The 21,887-nt window shown below is 38.7% G+C and overlaps 1 protein-coding gene across 2 annotated transcripts; it reads left to right on the top strand.

Moving 5' to 3' along the window:
- Window positions 1–5,272: 5,272 nt before the first annotated feature.
- Window positions 5,273–21,550, top strand: SMPDL3A (sphingomyelin phosphodiesterase acid like 3A). Of its 2 annotated transcripts, XM_043592235.1 has the most exons (8): window positions 5,273–5,493; window positions 10,466–10,679; window positions 11,408–11,552; window positions 15,860–15,956; window positions 16,701–16,870; window positions 17,338–17,518; window positions 18,952–19,076; window positions 20,920–21,550. In XM_043592235.1, the coding sequence occupies exons 1-8, from the start codon at window positions 5,391–5,393 to the stop codon at window positions 21,235–21,237; spliced, it is 1,353 nt and encodes a 450-aa protein (XP_043448170.1). In that variant the 5' UTR covers window positions 5,273–5,390; the 3' UTR covers window positions 21,238–21,550. The 2 variants fall into 2 exon arrangements, with proteins under 2 accessions (XP_043448170.1, XP_043448171.1); XM_043592236.1 differs by lacking the exon at window positions 10,466–10,679 and having other exon boundaries at window positions 5,387–5,493.
- Window positions 21,551–21,887: the final 337 nt, after the last annotated feature.

Here is a 21,887-nt window from a genome sequence, read left to right on the forward strand (position 1 = left end):
GAAATTTTGTTGTTGTTTTAATGTCACTAATCTGGTGGTTTTAATATTAGATATTAGATATTAAATATTTAATATTAGATATTAATCTGATTAATGTCACTAATCAGGAGGTTTTAGACAAAATAGCCTTTCTTATTGTATAAAATAAAGCTGGAAAAGTGCTAACTTTTTAAAAATATTACTAACAAAGTGCTAACTTTGTTTAAAGTATTAATTAAAAAGAAATCAGCAGAAGCCTGGGGAAAAGTGGAAATGCCACAGTTTTGGTTGAGACTTCCATAGAGAACCTGTGGCAATCAGAAACAGGCAGGTTGATGAAGCAAAATGATATACACAAAAATGTCTTATTAAAAAATAGTCAATATATCACACAATCAAAATGTCATATATTCAAGTTTCTTATTGAAAAGTAAACAGGAAAATAAAAGGAATTTTACCCTGGATTATAAAGATGTGTTTCCAGACAAATACTTTGAGCTGAACTAAGTCGACAGAAGTGCTAAAATGGAGTGCATAGAATGTGCATTAAGGCTTCCAAATTCCCTTTAAAAATTTTTTTTTTTTAGTAGAGAAAACTAACTTTATTTTTCTAACTTGTTTTATTTTTTACTTTTTAAAATTTACATCCAAATTAGTTAGCATATAGGGCAACAATGATTTCAGGAGTAGACTCCTTAGTGCCCCTTACCCATTTAGCCCATCCCCCCTCCCACAACCCCTCCAGCAACCCTCAGTTTGTTCTCTATATTTATGAGTCTCTTCTGTTTTGTCCCCCTCCCTGTTTTTATATTATTTTTGTTCCCCTTCCCTTATGTTCATCTGTTTTATCTCTTAAAGTCCTCATATGAGTGAAGTCATATAATTTTTGTCTTTCTCTGACTAATTTCACTTAGCATAATACCCTCCAGTTCCATCCACATAGTTGTAAATGGCAAGATTTCATTCTTTTTGATCACTGAGTAATACTCCATTGTATATACATACCACACCTTCTTTATCCATTCATCCATCGGTGGACATTTGGGCTCTTTCCATACTTTGGCTATTGTTGATAGTGCTGCTATAAACATGAGTGTGCATGTATCTCTTCGAAACAGCACACCTGTATCCCTTGGATAAATGCCTAGTAGTACAATTGCTGGGTTGTAGGGTAGTTCCATTTTTAGTTTTTTGAGGAACCTCTATACTTTGCTTCCAGAGTGGCTGCACCAGCTTGCATTCCCACCAGTGATGCAAAAGAGATCCTCTTTCTCTGCATCCTTGCCAACATCTGTTGTTGCCTGAGTTGTTACTGTTAGCCATTCTGACAGGTGTAAGGTGGTATCTCATTGTGGTTTTGATTTGTATTTCCCTGATGATGAGTGATGTTGAGCATTTTATCATCATCAGTTGGCCATCTGGATGTTAATTTTTGTTTTAATATTTATTTATTTTTGAGACAGAGAGAGAGAGAAAGAGTGTGAATGGGAAGGGGCAGAGAGAGAGGGAGACAGAATCCGAAGCAGGATCCAGGCTCTAAATCAGCACAGAGCCCTACGTGCGGCCTGTGGGGCTCGAACTCACAAGCTGTGAGATCATGACCTGAGCCAAAGTCAGCTGCCCAACTGACTGAGCCACCCAGGTGCCCCCGAATTCCCTTTTGTGTGTGTGTGTGTGTGTGTGTGTGTGTGTGCGTGTGCTGCAGTTGTTGAAACTGAGTTACCCAAGGGAAAGTAAATACCTATTTGTAACTGGCTAGGGTTTGCCTTTGTAAGTAGAAACAAACAAATGTTATTTTATATTTCCTCATTTATTAAATGCATTTTATCCATTTTCCCAAACCAACAATGTGAAGCAGGGAAGGCAGATACTGTTATTTTTACTTTACTGATGAGGAAATTGAATATCAGATTTACCTGTCCATGTAAGTGAATATTTACCTGTCTCATGATTAGTGAATAATACTGAGAACTGCAAACCTTGTGGTTTTCCCTTTCATTTATTGTCAAAAAAGCACAAGATTTTAGTTTCCCTGATCACTACTTAGGAAATCGTTCCTCTCTTAGCCTCTGTGAGGCAAATAGTGTAAATATTTTCTCAGGAAAAAATAGGTAGTATTCATTTTTTTAACGTTTATTTATTTTTGAGACAGAGAGAGACAGAGCATGAATGGGGGGGGGGGAGGGAGACACAGAATCCGAGAGGGGGAGAGGGAGACACAGGAGAGAGAGAGGGAGACACAGAATCCGAAACAGGCTCTAGGCTCCGAGCTGTCAGCACCGAGCCTGACACGGGGCTCGAATCCACAGACCGCGAGATCATGACCTGAGCTGAAGTCGGACGCTTAACCACTGAGCTGCCCAGGCGCCCCGGTAGTATTCATTTTTAATCAACCAGGTGATTTCAGTTAATTTCTATAATTCAAGGCCCAATTAACTTACAGATATAAGCATGAGGGAACTTACTTTAACTTACAAAATTCACCATAATGAAACTATTATCTGACTATTGGATTTAGGATTACTTTATTTTTTTATTTTTTTATTTTTTTAATTTTTTTTTCAACGTTTTATTTTATTTTTGGGACAGAGAGAGACAGAGCATGAACGGGGGAGGGGCAGAGAGAGAGGGAGACACAGAATCGGAAACAGGCTCCAGGCTCCGAGCCATCAGCCCAGAGCCTGACGCGGGGCTCGAACTCACGGACCGTGAGATCGTGACCTGGCTGAAGACGGACGCTTAACCGACTGCGCCACCCAGGCGCCCCTAGGATTACTTTATTACTATATTGAAGAGTAGAGGAATCTACAGTGCAGCTACAGGATTTAACATTTGAATACAATTAGTACTGAATGCCAGGATAAGGTTGGCTGAGATGACCATTCCTAAAACTAGACAGTCTACCTTTGTCTTTAAAAGCATGAAACAGAACACTGAGAGTGTTTGCTCCCAATTGTTCAGGCAGACTTCATCTTTGCTTCTGTTGGAAGAATGCTTTCTCTTGATGATTCCAGCCTCTGCTCCAGTAGAAGCAAGGGTTCTGGCCTCTCTGCTCTTAAGAATACAAGGCCATGGATGGGGATTCAGCTTCAGTTGACTATTTTTAGGCCAAATAACATCCTGCTGGCATTTATTGCCATAACAACTGCCCTCCAAGTGAAGAATGGGAAGGGTTTTGGGTGGCCTAAATGAGAAACAATTACAATTACAATGACAATCACAAAGATCAAAGGTTGCAGTGGTGTACCAAATATATTTTTCTGGGAAGATAATTAACAAATATTTTTTGCTTCCTAAATCTTTACAAGGTAGTTGCAAATCATTTTTCTTCGAGCAGTATTGTAGCTCATATACTGACCTACCAATAGTACTAACTTTTCTGGTTTGTCCTTTTTGTTTTTGTTTTTAACATAGTTAATAGAAAAGGGAAAATTCCCAAGCCCAAAGGCAATTTGACCAACAGGCCCTGGAGAAATGTTTGTGAAATCCCAAGGTCTTAAAGTTGCAAACTTGACTAAAAGTGGTCTTGTGAAATCCACACTTGCACCCCTGATGATGAGTAAGGAGCAGTTTCCATCCTGTCATATGTGTTCTCTCACCCAGATACACACCCTCACAACAAATGACTCCTCCATCTGGACCATGAGGACCTATAAATTCATGTCCAAGGTTAAGATGAAAACCCAGAGATGTTGAGGCACTATAGCTTTGCACTAGAGAGAGTAGGTATAAAGGGAAACAAAGCAGAGGGAGTAGAAGGGAGAATGATGTTCCCATCCATTGTCTTTTAAGGAATTCAAACATTTTTTAGGTTTCAAAAGGTGCTGGAGGTAGTTTATGCTTACTTACTGAAGGACGGTTTCACAATCAATTCACTTCCAGTAAAGCTTATTGGAAATTGGGGGAGAAGAGCTAAAATTGCTATTTTTACACTTTAAAAAATCATTTTCCTAGTATTCAAAATGTTTGGGTTAGAAACACACAAGTTATTTTGTTGTCCTTAAAGTTATTCTCTCTCATCTGTCATTTTTCCCCCTGCCCATTTTCCTCCATACTTTTGAAGTTGTGGACTGAGAAATTCCAAACACCATTCTGTCCACCATTGGAAAACATTTTGGTTCTAGAAAGGCTTTTCAATTATCCTAAAACTGAGGCAGGACTTAACCACTCTGGCAGTACATGAAACAAAATGGAGGCACCTTGATTACTATTTCAAAGCCTCTTTCATGTGGCACTTTCCCATTAAATTACACAGGATACAATATAAGGTTTCCTCTGATGGGAAACAAATACATTTTATGATCTCTTTTATGAAGTTAGTCATCCTGCAGGACACTTTTTTCTCCCAAGGAATTCCACATCTTTATCTTAAAGAGACCAGCACCGTCATAAATAGTTAGAGAAGAAACACAGAACCCAAAACACTTTGGGGATCTTGGCCCCATTGTCAGACTAAGTATCTTTAAAAATTCTTTAGGAGAGTAAAAGCGACTGGCTCTACTTATGCTTGTTATGTGTCTCTGGACTGCATAAATCACAGTTCTGAGACGTTCTAACTCAGGTGTAAACAAACAAACAAACAAACAACCCCCCTAAACAAACTAAAAACTAACACCCTGTGTCTTTTTAAAAATTTTTTTAAATGTTTTTTTATTTTTGAGAGAGAGGGAGAGAGGGGCAGAGTGTGAGCAGGGGAGGGGCAGAGAGAGAGGGAGCCACAGAATCCACAACAGGCTCCAGGCTCTGAGCTGTCAGCACAGAGCCCTCTGCCAGCTCAAACCCACCAACCCTGAGATCATGACCTGAGTGGAAGTCAGACACTCAACCGACTGAGCCACCCAAAAGCCCCTAAAATCCTGTCTTTGAGCAGTGGTTCTCAAACATCCCCATCACTTTAGCATCACCTGGAGGGCTATTAAAAACACAAATTACTGGACCATTTTTACACTCCTTCCTGAGTTTTTGATATAATTGGTCTGGGATAGGACCTAACAATTTTCATTTCTTACTAAAATTCCCAGGTAGTGCTGATGCTTCTAGTCCAGGGACCGCCCTTTGAGATAGCTGTGCTATCCAAAACTTCTGCTGCCCTCCTCCAAATTCTCATACTTCAAGGTTCTCTGCATGTCTTTTGCAGCGGAGCCCCATCTGTTTAAGGCCAGGCAGCATTTAGGGAAGATGATCTGCTTGAAGTTTGCCCAAGCACATTCCTTCCCTGGCCAGTCATTGACGGAAGGCATAAGAGGGCAGATCATCGCTAGACAGTTGCTGAAGGTCAAACGAACTGACCTTTTGCGGAATCTACCCTCGCACGTGACTGCAGGGCGTCTACACCCTCACCCTTCTTCTGCCTTCTCTCCACCCCCAAGCCAGACAGCCTCAGTCTCCCAGGCCCGTGGCTTTGACCCGTGATGGCTCTGCTGGGCGCGCTTGTCTGCTGCCTGTTGCTCGCCTGGCGTGGCAGTCCCGGCTTCGGGCTGCCCCTGGCGCCTGAGAGTTCAGCTCCGGCTGTGGGTGAGTCCGCGACCCCTTCCCTCCCGGGAGCTGCCCGAGAACAACCGGCCAAAGCGCCCGCGCGAAGTCTGGAAAAGTGCGTGGGGGCAGCAGTGCGCCGCGGCCGAGGCTCCAGGGAGTGGAGGGGAGTGGAGCCAGACGCGCCGGGCGCGGGGAGGGCGAGGGCGACTGCGGGAGGAGAGCGCCAGGCGACCAGCGGGAGGTCCAGGTGGCTGGAGAAAGTACCCTTGGCCAGTGGGGGCGCTGCAAGGAGCTGCGGGAGACTAGGTTCCTCTGCGCGTTTGTTCCGGGGGCGGGAGGAAGGAAATGTGCACGTCTCAAGCACAACCGAAGCTAGAAGTTGGATGTCCCTCATTCCCACGGGCCCCGAATCTGCCCAGAGCACAGGGAGTACGGAGCTTCCTCTTCCACATAGGGGTGCACATTTCAGTGGGACTTCTAGTATCTTCTGTCCTGCCCGCCGGGTTTGTTGGCCTTTTCTTCTTACTCCTCCTGCCAGAGTCTCCGTGCTACTCACCTTAGTCTACGTTAGAACTTGTGGGGCCTTTATTTCACTTTACCTGGATGTTACCAGACTCTCTGTGGGCGGGATCAATTTTAATCATACTTAACAAGTTTAATGCAATCCCTTTTGTGGTCCGCCTGGGACCAGCAGCATCAGCGTCACCCAAATTCCTTAGAAATGCAGGTTTTCAGCCCACTCCAGACCTATGGAATATGAAACTCAGAATTGGGACCCAACAACCTGTTAAACAAATTTTAGATTTTAGGGTGCCTTTTGAGCCTTCCCTTTCAAAGGTCAAGGTAACCCCACCTGCCTGACACCCTTTGAAAAGAATTGTTCTGTTCTTTAGAGGGGGGAAATTTTGATAGGTGGAATTCTGTTCTGTGTCTGGGGACTTAGGCGCCTCTGAAACTTAGCACAGTGCTTGGTGCTGTTCTCTGAGCTCTTGCTTTCTCACAAGGCTCTGGAAATGCTCTGAAAAAAATACCTCCTCTTTGCGTGAGAGCCAAGTTCTCGTGACTCAGCTGTCAGGTTGAAAGCAAGAACTGTGAATCTGGTTTCTTAACTGTCAGTCATAACGAGAAATTATCCCCAAATACTTATGTGTGTTGGTTTCTGCTTTTATTGAAGCTTGTGTTGTTTTTCTTTAGTTAGGTGACTATTTAGGATTTTGAAATAAAATGTCCCAGGTTGCTACCCATTGGGAATACCCACTGGCAAATTTACTGTTTGGTTTTAAGGATCTGATTGCTTAAGTCCTCAGCAACAACTTTGTGGTGTCTAGGGCAGCTCCACTTACACCTCCCCGTTTTCATATGGAAACTAGAAGGCTGAGTCACTTAGGGAGGAGGAAGGGATGGGGTTCAGAGACTTGCTGAAGTGTTGACTCAGCAGTTTCACATTGGCTATATTATTTTACATGTTTTCTACTTGATGTGACACTCTCTTCACCTGACCCCATCCGGAAATGCTTCCTTTATAACACTCACCATGACTGGCCTGTGCTTAATTGGTGTGTGTGTGTGTGTGTGTGTGTGTGTGTGTGTGTGTAAATTCCCAGTCTCAACTTTCTGTTCTGTCAAGTCTCAGTGGTCAGAGGACAACAACCCAGGAGACTTCACCTGGGTGTGTTTGTCCACATCTCTGATTAGAGTTAGTAGGTCAAGGCCTGCTGAGGTATTTGGTAGGAACTGACATTATAAACAAAAAACCAAAAATACCTATTTTAAACAATTCAGATGTGTCCAAACATCTGAATTATTGTTTACTAGGTTTTTTTTTTAGGATAAATTACAATTTTTTTTAGCTAAACCATAAATTTTTTGGTATATAATGTTGAGCATTTATCTAGGTATATTAACAACACACACATGTATACACACATACATTTGTGGAAATCTTCTTAAAGGTTATCTGCAGAACAAGAAAGAAATCATTGTGTGGTGAAATGAACTTTGGGCCACAAATCAAAGAATCTGTAGTGGAGTAGGGCTTGGCCAAAGGCCAGGTCTGTGGCCTTAGACACACACACACACACACACACACACATACACAGCACTTTATATATAATTTCATTAGAAGTGGAAGGTGAGGCCTCCAGAGGTTCATTATTCATAAATCCCAGGTTAAGAACCTGTCAGAAGTCCTCTTGGCTTCTATTTAAAGACTTTCTTCAGTGCATCTAAATAATTACCTCCTCACTTATCTGTCTGGTGGTGCAGTGTAGTGGAAAGAGTGCTAGACTGGGAGTCTGGAGGGACTGGTTCTAGTTCAGCTCTCATTAATGAGTCACCATGTGATCTTGAGGAAATCCTGAAATCTGCCTGTGCCTCATTAAGGAATGTTTACTGAGGGCCTACTATAGGTCATGTTCTAGATGCTGAGGACATACAAATCGAGGTACTGGAGATGTATTCTTAATGTGTTTCCAGTTTTGGTTTATAAAATTTTAGTATACTTATTATCTCATGTCCCTTAATTGTCACAGTATCTCATGTAGGTGTTATGTATTTTACGTGAGGCGAGTGACACGGAAGGACAGTTGAATGTGAGCACACATAGAGGCAAGTGATACAGTGGTTAAGAGCAACATGGAATCTGGAATCAGACTTCCTGAATCTCTATCTTGACTCTGTTGTGTATGACACATGTGACTTGGACTTAATCTCTGTGTCCTTGTCTTTAAAATGAAAATAATGATGAGTTAATACATGTAAAACATAAAAAAGGTACTAAACTTACAGTAAGTACCTGATAAATTTTAAGTATTACTTGGAAATGAAGAAGTTTCATCTCAAATTCAAGCTTAGGGTTACAAAATAAAAACAGTATAACTTTTTTTTAATGTTTATTTTTGTGAGAGAGAGAGAGAGCGTGAGCAGGGGAGGGACAGAGAGAGAGAGAGAGAGAGAGAGAGAGAGAGAGACAGAATCTGAAGCAGGCTTCAGGCTCTGAGCCCAACGTGGGGCTTGAACTCACGAACCATGAGATCATGACCTGAGCTGAAGTCAGACACTTAACTGACTGAGCCACCCAGGTGCCCCGTCAAAATATTAACAGTATAACTAACACTGAGGTTACTAGATGCCAGGTATGTTCTAAGAGCTTTACTTCTACCAAGTCACTTAACCCTCATACAGAAGGCAGTAATATTCTTCCCATTTTGCAGATAAAACAAGCCAGGATCACATAGCTAGATTAATAAATAGAGCTTGGATTTGAAGTCAGGTAGTCTGACTCTGGAGTTCCCCATCTTAACCATAACACTATACTGTTCTGTGTATAGCTTATTATACCTTAATATTCTACAAATCATTAAAAACATGTTTAAATAAAATTGAGATGCACTATATATTTATACCTCAAGGAAGGACAGCCTCCAGGATGATTCTGAGCTATTTGTCAACCTCACTTTGTGTGTTGGATACAGTAAGTCTGGGCTAGAAATGGAAGCTGGAGTATTTTCTGCATTAAAGAAGAAAATAAATTACTCTTGGCATGTATTTTCAAATGGGGATAGGATACAAAGTAATTGATCATAAAGACTGTTTTATGTCTGCTTTCTTCTGGATCTTTTGTCTACCATGTCTTAGCTGTGAACTTAAATATGTTATAAAATCATAATAATGTTGTGGAGAAAAAACAACCCAAATACAACTTAACGTTTCCACCCTAACAGATTAACAGTTTTCAGTTTCTTACTTTCTTATCCCAGCTTTGGGTCCTATTCAGGTGTTTGCTCATATACATACTTAGCTTTTATCATCTTTGTATAGATAAAAGTTTGCATTCTACTTGTTTGCTCCATGTTTCTGGTGTAGTATGTGCTGCTATGTCATTTCTGATATAAATTAGTCATAATCAGAGTAAACTCCAAATTCAAAGTGTGAAAAAGCCTCAGTACTAAAATAATTTATTAATTGCATATGAGAAGGCAGCAAAATCATAGAAGATATATGTAACTTATGTATACGCAAGCTGGAGGGCCTTTCGAAGTGGGGCTCAGATTCTGACTGTGCTGTTTATTAGCTGTGTATACCTGAGCAGATTTCCTAATGGACCCAGCTTGCATTTCTCCCCTCTAAAATGAGAACAGCGATTCCTACTTCAAGAGAGTGGTTTCGAGAATAAAATGGCATAGTATATTTAGTTTCTTTATTATAATGCCTGGCACAAATGCTTAATAAAGAGAGACACTACTCTGAATATTAGTACTACTATTTCCTTCAATTAAAGAATCTTTCCCATGGTATCAAATGGGTTCCAGGTTTCTCACTGAAAACCGAATGGAAGCATCCTCTTTAACAAATGCTTTCCTTAACATTATTAACATTTGATACAAGTGTATGCTAGAAGATGTTCCTATATTTAGTAGCTTTTAAGAGCCTCTGGAAATTCCTACTTTTGGTTTAAAGCTAGTATTAAACATTTATACTCTTTTTCCATTAATGTTGAGAGGCCAGGTTTTACAAGAAATTAGGAGTGAGATTTAGTTTCTGGTTTTGCAATCTATCCACTCTGTAACCCAAACAGACCACATCATGTTTCTATGTCAGTTTTTCCACAAGAAGCACATAAATAAATTCTAAAACCATAAATTCTGCAAGGAAGGAAACATACTGTTAATACACATATTATTATTGACCCATCTGAAGTATGTCTCCCTGTATTTCATTATGCAATTTACGTTCGTTACATAGTCTTTTTTATGTAGGCACGCCGTCAGTGAGCTCATCGGTTCTGACCCATGTAAATAGTAAATTTTAGTAAATTCTTCCCACTAACTTTGGGACCCTCATCTACCGACAGGAAAGTATTGTATTTACTTTCAGGGCAAATTAACATTTAAATTACTAGGGTTTTACTCCATCACAGGGAGGAGTAACTGTCTCCAGTCTTACTGTAAATATGTGTATGGGAATACCTAAAGGGAAGTAGATTTAACACCATTTCTTTTCTAATCAACAGGACAGTTTTGGCATGTGACTGATTTACACTTAGATCCTACTTACCACATCACAGATGACCACAGCAAAGTGTGTGCTTCATCTAAAGGCGCAAATGCCTCCAATCCTGGTCCTTTTGGAGATGTTCTGTGTGATTCTCCCTATTACCTTATTTTGTCAGCATTTGATTTCATTAAAAATTCAGGACAAGAAGCATCTTTCATGATATGGACAGGGTAAGTGAGTATATAAATACTGTTAGTTGCTCAATATTTATCTACAGTGACCTAAGCTTCATTAGAATGCTGAATTCCCACGAATATTAATTAATTAGGTTTTGTTTTGTTTTTGTTTCTATTTTTTTTTTTTGAGAGAGAGAGAGGGCACAAGTGGGCAAAGGGCAGAGATAGAGAATAGCAATTTTGTAAAAATTATCTTCTGGTGGCATAACTAATTAATTCTATCTGTCATGACAGAGTGATAAGGTTTGTATTCCCTATGCCTGCAGTAATGACCGGTGCTATTTAACTAATGTTTAAATTATACCTCATTTAACATTTGCATTTGATATTATTATCCCCATTTTACAGATGAAGAAATGAAGGCTGGGCATCTAAGTAACTTGTTCAAGTGTACACAGCTAGTAAATGGCAAAGCTGGAATTTGAATCCAGGCATTTTAGCTCTGGAATCTGTGCTTTTAATTGCTCAACTATTTGCCTCTCACAAATCTTCAGTCAAGCAGTGTCATAGGCTGAGATTTCCTGCTTATCTGTTGTATCACACAGTTTTTAAAATGGGATACTCTGTGGGAGAAAGATAAATGAAGAGTCGTTTATCAGCTCTTTTAATAATCATCTGTTGTTTTATCGTGGAAGTGTGCAATGATAATACAACCAGGCATCATGCATGTCTAGTGACTTTTTATAGAAGTTGATTTTGCTATGATTCTGTCTCCTTTGCAGGGATAGCCCACCTCACGTTCCTGTGCATGAACTCTCAACAGACTCAGTCATAAATGTGATTGCTAATATGACAACCACCATCCAGAGTGTCTTTCCAAATCTCCAGGTTTTCCCTGCACTGGGTAATCATGACTATTGGCCACAGGTAAATTTGATGTAAACTCCAAAAGTGTTTCAAGGAATTTTCCCATTAGTACTGTCAAAATTCTGACAATAACTAGCTGAGGATAAGACATGGGAGTGGGGCTCACGGAGGTAGAGTGCACTGTTAATAACCACTGAAGAAGGTAAGACAAGTGCTTTGGGGACTTGAAAGTGATTCTCCCTAATCCATAAAAAGATATGTCCATAGTGAGTTTTGGAAGCAAATTGCCTAGTTTGTGGATTATTGATTCTTGTTTTCCCTCATAATCTTCCTCAGTTTCTACTTTCTTTTGAATAACAGTGTTGTTCATTCACATTTTATGATAAAGGTTGGCAAGGAAGGTTGATATTGACAAATGTTTACATTTTTCAGAACTTCTCTTAGGCAGACAAAGCTCTCCACACTCTGATCATAGCAAATTGTCATAAGAACCAAAGAGGGAAGTTCCTGTTTGGGTCCAGTTTATCTGATTAAGATACAACTCAAGACAGAGATTGTGTTTAGAATATTTGATGACCGATAAGCCCAGGCCTTAACCTATCAGTGTGGCGGTTTGTTAAATAACCTGTGCATAACAGTCGGATACTAGCCCTGGCTGGAGGGTCCTGTTATAGTGGGTGTAGAATCTTAGATTTGGACAGATTCAAGATATCTCAGAGTTTTAGTGTTTTAGTCCAGGACTTGACACACTACGACCTGTGGTCCAAATTTGGCCTACCACTTGCTTTTGTTAATAAAGTTTTATTAGAACAGAGCCATGGCTATTCTTTCTGTATTGCCTGTGGCTGATTTCTGATTTTGCACTAGAACAGCAGAGTAGAATTGTGGCAAGAGAGACCATATGGCCCATAAGTTTAAAATATTTATTATTTGGCCCTGTATAGGAAAAGTTTGGTGACCCTTAGTCTAGATCAACTCTTCATTTTATGGATGAGAAAACTGAGTCCCCAAAATGTCAAGTTGCTTGTTCAAGTGCTCACAATCGCATAGTGATAGAGCCCACATCCTGGATCTTTTGTGTTCAATTAGACTAACATTCTTTCATACATCCCTTGTTCTTGCCAGATTAACATACTCAGTATTCCTGAACACAATATTTACTTTCATGCCTCTCTGTCTAGATTTATCTTCTTGCTTAGAATATCTTTTCCATCTCAGGCCACAAGAATGCTTAGTGAGCATTTTGATCACCTAAATACAGGGATTTTGAGACGTTGTACTCTAGGATGAACTTGTTTCAAGTAACTTTTTGGCACTGGTCTCTGGGCTTGAGATGAACAATGTGTTAGTCTTTGTGAGTCATCCTCTAAACCAGTGGTCAACTTTGTTACTATTGAGATGTGAGACCACACAGGGAAGATGCTTGGGGATGAACAATCTCTAGAAACCAGGAGCTACCCACATTGTTTTTTATATGCTTTAGGTGACAGACAGATTGACATAGTGGAGAATATGTGGGGTTTAGAGTCATATTTACTAGAATGTAAAGCCTCATCCTGCCCTGCTCCTGATAGCTTGGCCAACTTGGATAATTCGCTTAATGTCCTTGACCCATAAGTCACTCATTTGTAAATAGGAGCAATAACACCCACCCTCAGAAGTTTCCGTGAGAATTAGTGATATTACATGAATAGGGCATAGCTTTCTACCTGGTACATATTATGCCCTCAATAAGTGGAGTGGTAGTTATTGGAGCAGTAAGCAGCAACATGTGGGATACGTTTTCCCTAACTCCTTTGGGGATTTGTTTTATTTTACTTTTATTTCTGTCTTTGTGAAGTCAAATCTTATAGTGATTCACAGATATAGATAATATACAAATTCTAAAATATATCCTATCGTATGTATAACTAGGGTAAATTGGGCAGCCCGTATACCTTAAAGAGTTAATTTTTTTGTCTTTCTAGCTTGTGACTTTATATCTGAAAATCTTCTTTCTATTATTCTGCTTCCACCCTTCCACCTCAGTTTCAGGAATGTCAATGTAACATGAAAGCCCCACAACAAACTCTCCTACAGACTGTTAGCCGAGATGGAATTCTGGTGAATGTTAGTAACAAAACTGTTAGTAACAAATCAAGCAGATACTTTAATAAGTATTATTTCTCCATTAAAATCTCATAAACATACACATAAACATAGCTACCTGAACATGCATATGTAGATGCATGTCCCCACCCATTACATCAGAAGTAGATATTAGTGTGGGCAGCCTAGGGACTCCTTCCAGTTGCCGCCCAAGGAGGCAGTCTGGGCCAGGGTCCTCATTTACTCCTACACTGGCAAGACTGGCGCCACCAAACTTATGGGTGGGTCACTTCCCATTATACATCATTTCTCGGCACTGTGCGTGTCACAGCCAAAGAGTATTGAGATGATGGCATGGTACAATTAATAATTGGACATAGGAGTGACACTGGAAAGACCTGGAATTTGGACCAACCCTGGAACTGACCAGCTGTCCCTGAATGAATCATCTAACTTCTCTGATGCTCACATTTCTCATAACTAAAATTGAGTGAAAACTCTACAGTAATTTTATATAATTTTAAGATTTCGTAGGACCATTCCAGTATTTTGGCATCTATCCCAATACTTTGGGATACACATGGCTAACACTTTCAGATTTTTGATGATGATCATGTGACCAAGTTTTAATCAGAATCTGGGTTGGCCTATAAGTCATAATTTTTAGTATTCAGTATACTTTTCAGACAGAGGAGTCTGATATCTAACACAAATTAAAAATATACTAATAGTTCTAGTTAGAACAAGTCATTTAGTTATTATTTTCCCTGAATGTATTTCTGTTTTCATCGTGTATTAGGCATATGTATTAGGAACTAATGTGACTTGGGTGTCATCTTGGAAAATAACTAAGCATTTTAACTAGTGCTGATGGGAAAATTACTTTAAGAAATAGATCTATGTCACTAATATACAGAAGAAAAGGAGGAGTGTGAAGGAAATGGCTTCTGTTTATTAATATAATTTTTAAAACAAGAAAATAGGAATAATTATTTAATTTCACAAGTGATTTTTGGATTTTTATTCAGTATGCACTTTCTTTTTTTAAATTTAAAATTATTATTATTTTATTTTTATTATTAGAGATATCGAGAGAGAGAAAGAGAGAGAGGCAGAGAGAGGGAGAGAAAATCCCAAGCAGGCTCCATGCTGGGCATGGAGCCCGACACGGGACTCAGTCTCACAACCATGAGATCATGACCTGAATCAAAGTCAGGGCTTGTTCACGCAACTGACTGAGACACCTAGGTGTCCCTCAGTATATACTTTCTTAAAGTTTGGGGTATTTTTTTCTTCCTTAAAGATCCTTAAAAAAAATTTTTTTTTAAGTTTATTTATTTTTGACAGAGACAGATTGCGAGCATGAGCGGGGGGAGGGGCACAGAGAGAGGGAGACAGAATGCAAAGCAGGCTTCAGGCTCTCGGCTGTCAGCACAGAGCCGGACACCAGGTTCGAACTCACGAACCGTGAGATCATGACCTGAGCTGAAGTTGGACGTTTAACCGACTGAGCCACCCAGGTGCCCCGCAGAGCTAATATCCTTTATTATAATGTGATAAAATAGGATGATAAAAATACTTTATGATGATAAAAATGTTTTATGTATACATTGCTTACAAAAAATCAAAACATGTTCATATAAAGAGACTTCTCCAAATCAAAAGCATGTGGTTGTCAGTCTTCATTCAGAAAGTTCAAAAGCTTTATACTGGTGTGAACATTTCAGAAGACTTTGTTTAATTCTAAAATCATGAAATTTTCTCCATTCTCTCAGTGTGCTGTTCCAGGCCCTGTGTGTTCAGGCTCACACCTGCCTCTGTTTCTCTTTAATGAGCACACTCCCATATCCGTCCTATATCCTGGTCACGTGGCACAAGTGCTTTTTTTCTGTGTATAGCACTGTGAGTGTTGGTGTCTGGGCCATTGTCTTTACCTTGATGCCCTTTCTTGCCAACATGATGAAATCATTATTCAAGGGCAGGTTGATGTGCTTTCTTCACTTTCCCCCTCTGACTCTCTGGGCTGGACTTGATTGTTCATGCTTCTACCCTGCTAGAACCTCTGTGATGGCACCTGACATATTGTCTGACAGGTGACTGATTATATATTTTTTTGTCTCTTTAACGAAGTTATACATTCCTTGAAGATGAAGCCTATCTAGTACTCATCCTTGCCTCTCCAGATGTCTCATATAGTAGTAAATGCTCAAGTAATGTTTAAATTAGTTAATCTATGTATCTTTAAAGTTTCAATGGTGGATTGTATTGTTTGTGGCCAGGATCAACTGCCTGTAGTCACCAGCAAGGTGTACAATGCAGTAGCAAATCTCTGGGAGCCCTGGTTGGAGGAAGAAGCTATTCATACTTTAAGGAAAGGTAAGTGAAAGATTTATTCATCCTTATTTTGTATCTATTTGTATTCATGTTGTTCAGACTAAGATCTTTAATGTTTGCTTGGGTGTGTTCATTCTGGATGTGCCCGTTTCTTTGGAGGCTGTAAGTCATGTTTGAAAGCTGTGGAGAGACATGGATGGTGAGTGGGCCCAGGGCAAAGAGAGCAGGTCCAAGATCAGGTGCTAGCTCCAAAAGTACCACTGCAGCAGACCCTTGGGTGTTACCACCACTGGCTCACAGGTGTGAGGGCGATTTTGCCTTTAAGTCTCATTCCTACTAAGACTGTAGCAGGTCTGGTTTATCTGACATCTCTCCCATAGTAGTCTTTGGCACGGTCCACGTGTGTTCCTACTTCTGCATTTTGTACTTCACTATATCTCTCATCTTAACTCCCCAAACATGCAAAAGTAGGAGTTGATGCATTAATGTTTCTTTTCTAAAATTTGACACCTCATGACCTAGTGCCAATATCATTTTCATCTGAATATCGGATACAACTGTTGGTAGGTCAGTATGTGGAAGTCCCACCACTGGATCTGGCACACAGTAGGTTTTCAGTAAGTGATTCTTATTTAATGACAACCTATGTATGTACGAACTAAATAATGAGAAATAAGTATCACCTCCCTGACTGGCTTGTAAACCATAATTAAGAGTTTGCTTTCATAGTCACTGTGAATCTGTGTATGTGTTTTTCTAGAGTGTGTCTTAAATTTGTTTTTGTAGGTGGCTTTTACTCACAGAAAGTTTCACCTAATCTGAACCTTAGGATCATCAGTCTAAACACAAACTTGTACTACGGCCCAAATATCATGACTCTGAATAAGACTGACCCAGCAAATCAGTTTGAATGGCTAGAAAAGACACTGAACACCTCTCAGCAAAATAAGGAGAAGGTAGATCCCAGAGACTAAAATCATCTGGGGATAAACAGGGGCTAAATTTGTGTATTTATTAACTCAAGTGGGGTCAGCTATTAATAAAGATATTAAAATTTGAAGGTGTTTTCACATGAAACACCTTACGGTTTAATTAAATCTGCTGTGTTTGTTTTATTTTGCTTTGCTTTTAATGCTTTGATGACTGATTGACATCTGTTGATTAAAAAAAAATTGTGACCAAGATCACAGTTACTATATATCATCAACAGTGTAATTTAAGTGAGTCAAATGCAAGTAGAATGATACCAATAGTTTTATAATTTCATCGTGTTTTTTTTTTTGGTAATAGGAGAGATGGTATATTTGCTTTCTAAATTTTAATTAATATACAGTACTTTTAATCTTGGATATCTAAGTGTCATTTGGTTATGATACACGTGCAAAAAGATTCTCATCAGTCCTCATTATGTTTCTCTCTCCAGGTGTACATCATAGCACATATCCCAGTAGGATATGTGCCCCATTCAAGGAACGTCACAGCAATGAGAGAATTATATAATGAGAAATTGATAGATATTTTTAGAAGATACAGCAATGTCATTGCAGGACAATTTTATGGACACATTCACAGAGATACTATTATGGTGCTTTCTGATAAAAAAGGTAATATGCTGTTCTGTTTGCATCTTCCCAATCCAAGATGCTAGAGCAAAGCAGTGAATATCCAGTAATTTTTACTGAACCAGTAAATTACAAGTTTCATTAAATCAACCTGCCAGCACCTGATTTTTCTGAATATCTTGTGTGTTTGTAAGGCAAGTGTCGAATTCCTATTTAGGCCTGCAGTTGGGTGTCTCCCTATTTGCTCCATGGGGCCACCAGCATTTGATAGCTATCAACAAAAAAGGCTCGGAAACCCTTAGCTCACTCAGCTTTGCTTTTAGATTCTCAAGTTTAGAGAAATACTGCTGTTCATTATTTACTTCCTAGACTCAAGTGTCTTTTTATATGACTTGTTTTACTTCTCAGAATTTGAAGAGAAAAGCAGAATTCACCACTGGTTTAAAATAGATCAAACACTTAATTTTAAGGGATAATTAACATTGTCATCTACTCAGAATTAAAAGATAAGAATAGGAGAATCTCAGCATCAAACAAAACAATGATTACCTATTTTTAAAGATGACCTCCTCACGAGGACAGGAAACTGGGAGTTAACCAAATAAGGGTTCTTATTTTAGAATAGTCAGCCAGGAAAAAAAAAATCAGTATGTATTTTTTTCAGCAATTGGGGAAAATTTTCAAAATGCTTTACCTCTTTCACCTACAAAAAGTAGGCTTGGTAAAAAATGACCATTTTTCAGCATCTGATAGCTTTTTTACTCAGAAATTCATTCCTGTAATAGATATGTATAAAAGCATGGTGACCCCAATCAGGTTCTTATTATGTAACTATTGGCATATTGTTTTAGGTAGATGTACAGAACAAACTAGTTTTGTATTTGTGTGTATGTGTGTGTATATACCTGTGATAACTTAGATTTTGTTATTATGAAAATTTTCAAATACACCTAAAAGAGAATAATTAAACAACGCCCCCCCCCCGCCCACATACCATCACTTATATTTAACATCTATCAGGATTTTGCCACATTTGCTTTACCTATTCACTTCTTTATTCTTTTTTCTTTTTCTCAAGTATTTGAAAGTAAATCTCAAACATTAGATCCATTTTAGCCTACATGCTACTGTCTACATTGCTAAAATATATGGCTAATTCACATAACCTAATTGTCATTTGGTCAGTTGTCATTAACTACATGGCTAATTATATAATTTACATACTAATACGATTCACTTGCCTACCTAACAAGAGCAACAGTAATTTTTCAGTATCATCTAGTACCAATCCATAATAAAAATTCCTCCATTTTCTCAAAAGTGTCCCTTTATAGTTGTTTCAAGTCAGGATTCATCGAGGATCATACATCATTTGGCTGTTATGTCTGTTAATCTCTTAATCTCGAATTTGTTTATATTTTTAATAAAGATAAACTCAATTAAAAAATATGTTTATGTACATATGTTTTGTCCAGGAAGACCGGTAAATTCTTTGTTTGTGGCTCCTGCTGTTACCCCAGTGAAGAGTGTTGCAGAAAAACTGACCAACAATCCTGGCGTCAGACTATTTCAATATGATCCTCATGATTATAAACTATTGGTAAGTTGGCACAATTTTGGAATTGCCCCCACATTTATGCATGTCTTTATAGTTTTCAATAGTTTAGTTGAATGTTTTCAGCTTAACTATGTACGTTGTTTCTATGTTGAAATCCCGTGATGTCTGTCTTCTTTTTATATTTGGCTGGTCAGCACTTTCTCAGTATGGGCATTATGAGATCAGCCTTTGGGAGGTTGTTTCTGTCCTTCTAAGGACTTGACATTTGTTCGGTACATTGGGCAGGGCCTGATTTGGGGACTTGTACACATACTGAAACTTTTCACTAAGCCATATTTATTAATTACTCTTCTCTAGAACATAGCTGTGAAGGTGACTGTAGATTCTGAAACCATACTCCCCCAAGCATTCTTTTATCAAATTTCCTTGTGTATTCCCAGTCTATTCCTCTGTAAAATGAGGATTAAACTAAGTATTACTGACTTCACAGAATTGCTGTGAGGATTACATGAACAAATATGTGTAAAGCACTTAGAAAAATACTTGGCTTATAGTAAGAACTCAATACATGTTGGCAGCATTTTTTTTTTTTTTGTAAAGAAAAATGAGTTGGACATTTATCTTTGAGACAAAAGTTCTCTGGAGCTCGTACACGACTAGGTTTTAGACCAATTTAACATTGAAAGGCTGGGCTTTTTGCTTATGAGTACTGCCCCTTTTAATTAATATCATTTGAAAAGAATTTTCAATTAAAGTCTCTATTGATGTAAATGCATTTTTTTCCTAAATAAACTTAGAGGTAGCTCACTTGTCCCTTAGAGCATGTTTTTTTTTTTAAAATTTTTTAACGTTTATTTATTTTTGAGACAGAGAGAGACAGAGCATGAATGGGGGAGGGTCAGAGAGAGGGAGACACAGAATCTGAAACAGGCTCCAGGCTCCGAGCCATCAGCCCAGAGCCTGATGCGGGGCTCGAACTCACGGACCGCGAGATCATGACCTGAGCTGAAGTCGGCCGCTTAACCGACAGAGCCACCCAGGCGCCCCCCTTAGAGCATGTTTTTATGAAGAAAATAAGGCAAGGGAAATCAGATTTAATTTGTAAACATTAGATTAAATGAGGAAATAAAACAATTGACTGAATTCTTTTTACAACTATTAGTTGCCTATTTTTGGATCTGAGCATCATACACACACACACACACACACATATATTATATATGTATACATGTACATATACGTGTGTATGTGTATATGTATGTATGTGTGTATGTATATACACATACTGACATGGAAAGATGCCCTGATATAGCACCAATTATTTTTAAAAGTGCAAAACAGTGCATACGTAGTATAGCTTAATTTTTTGAAAAAGCCAAGAGATAGTAAATAGGGTATACATATTCTAAATAATTATATTTGTTTTGTACATAATGTCTAGAACAACTTATGTCTTGACATACACTGGAGTGATGATAAATGTTTAACAAGTTGTTCACTGGGGGGAAAAAAGCAACACTTTAATTATAGTGTCGAGATTCCTAAAAAATTGATAATTGGCTCTGTGAGCTGGTACCAGCCACCTCCAGCTGTTAGCAGTGGTTACTTCTGAGGTGTGTGAATCCAAAGCTTTGTATTTTGTACATCTCTCTGTGTAGTTTAGAATATGTTCCTTCATTGTTTTTAAAATGAAAAAAAGTAATACAGATTTGTCTATGGAATTCCTTAAAAAAAAAGAAGCAAACCAAAACAGTTCTCACTTTTTTCTAAATGACTACAACTTTAAATTAAGAATGTCACATAAATCCTAATAAGGACGCTTCTTCCTGTGCAGTACTTTCTATGGCAGAGAATGAACCAGGGTTTGTGACTGTTTTTGCTATAGGATATGTTGCAGTATTATTTGAACCTGACAGATGCAAATCTAAAGGGAGAATCCGATTGGAAGCTGGAATATATGCTGACTCAGACCTATGACATTGAAGATTTGCAGCCAAAAAGTTTGTATGCATTAGCTAAGCAATTTTCAGTCCTGGACAGTGAGCAGTTTATAAAATACTACAATTACTTCTTTGTGAGTTATGACAGCAGTGCAATTTGCAATGGGGAATGTAAGTCCTATCACGTTTGTGCCATTATGAGTCTTGATCATATTTCCTATGAAGATTGCCTCAAACAATATTATATAAAGGACTATCCCTAGTACTTAACTGTTTGTGTTCATAGAAAATGTAACATTGTTCTGTTTCTGAGATCGGTTTGTGGGAACTGTTACATAAATCTTGTGGGTTACTGAGTGGGCCAGCAGAATTCTTATCTTTGCTTTCTTTTTTATAATCCTCAAATGTGGATATTTGTAACATTCTACATTTTTATTATATTGAATATATAACTGCCCATTACAAGAATGATGTCTGGATGTCAGTATCCTGTCTTCCAGTTTATAGAATTATATCTAATTTTTACCCTTGTTGCAACTGTCATTTATATAAATAAAGCAAATGACTTCTCACGCATGATGAATTATTTTTAATAGGATGATTTTCTGTCTTTTAATTCACTTTTGTTAAAAACTCATGTGTAAACTGAGGCTGAAACTGTTTAAATCTCATGTATAAACTGAGGCCCACACTGTTTCCGTGCACTATCTACTGTTGGGAAAACACCAAGGACTGGTTGAGACCAACTTGGGGCTTATGAAACATCCTAGGACATGAGTTGCCTATAATGGAGCAAAGCTGTCTTTGTTCTATGAGTGAAGGAGAGGCCTCTTGAGTACTGCTAACTTTTAAGGAACAGAGTGTCACAAGCTGTGCTTATTGTAACTGCAGTACTAGCATAAGGCCTGGATCC

The sequence above is a fragment of the Prionailurus bengalensis genome, chromosome B2, assembly GCF_016509475.1.
Source record: "Prionailurus bengalensis isolate Pbe53 chromosome B2, Fcat_Pben_1.1_paternal_pri, whole genome shotgun sequence".
Lineage (NCBI taxonomy): Eukaryota > Metazoa > Chordata > Mammalia > Carnivora > Felidae > Prionailurus > Prionailurus bengalensis.

Bases quoted from the DNA above. Each gene is read 5' to 3' on its own strand.
- SMPDL3A (XM_043592235.1), top strand. From the start codon at position 5,391: ATGGCTCTGCTGGGCGCGCTTGTCTGCTGCCTGTTGCTCGCCTGGCGT. The intron at 5,494-10,465 runs GTGAGTCCGCGA...TCTAATCAACAG, and splicing joins GAGTTCAGCTCCGGCTGTGG to GACAGTTTTGGCATGTGACT. The intron at 16,871-17,337 runs GTAGATCCCAGA...TTCTCTCTCCAG, and splicing joins CTCAGCAAAATAAGGAGAAG to GTGTACATCATAGCACATAT.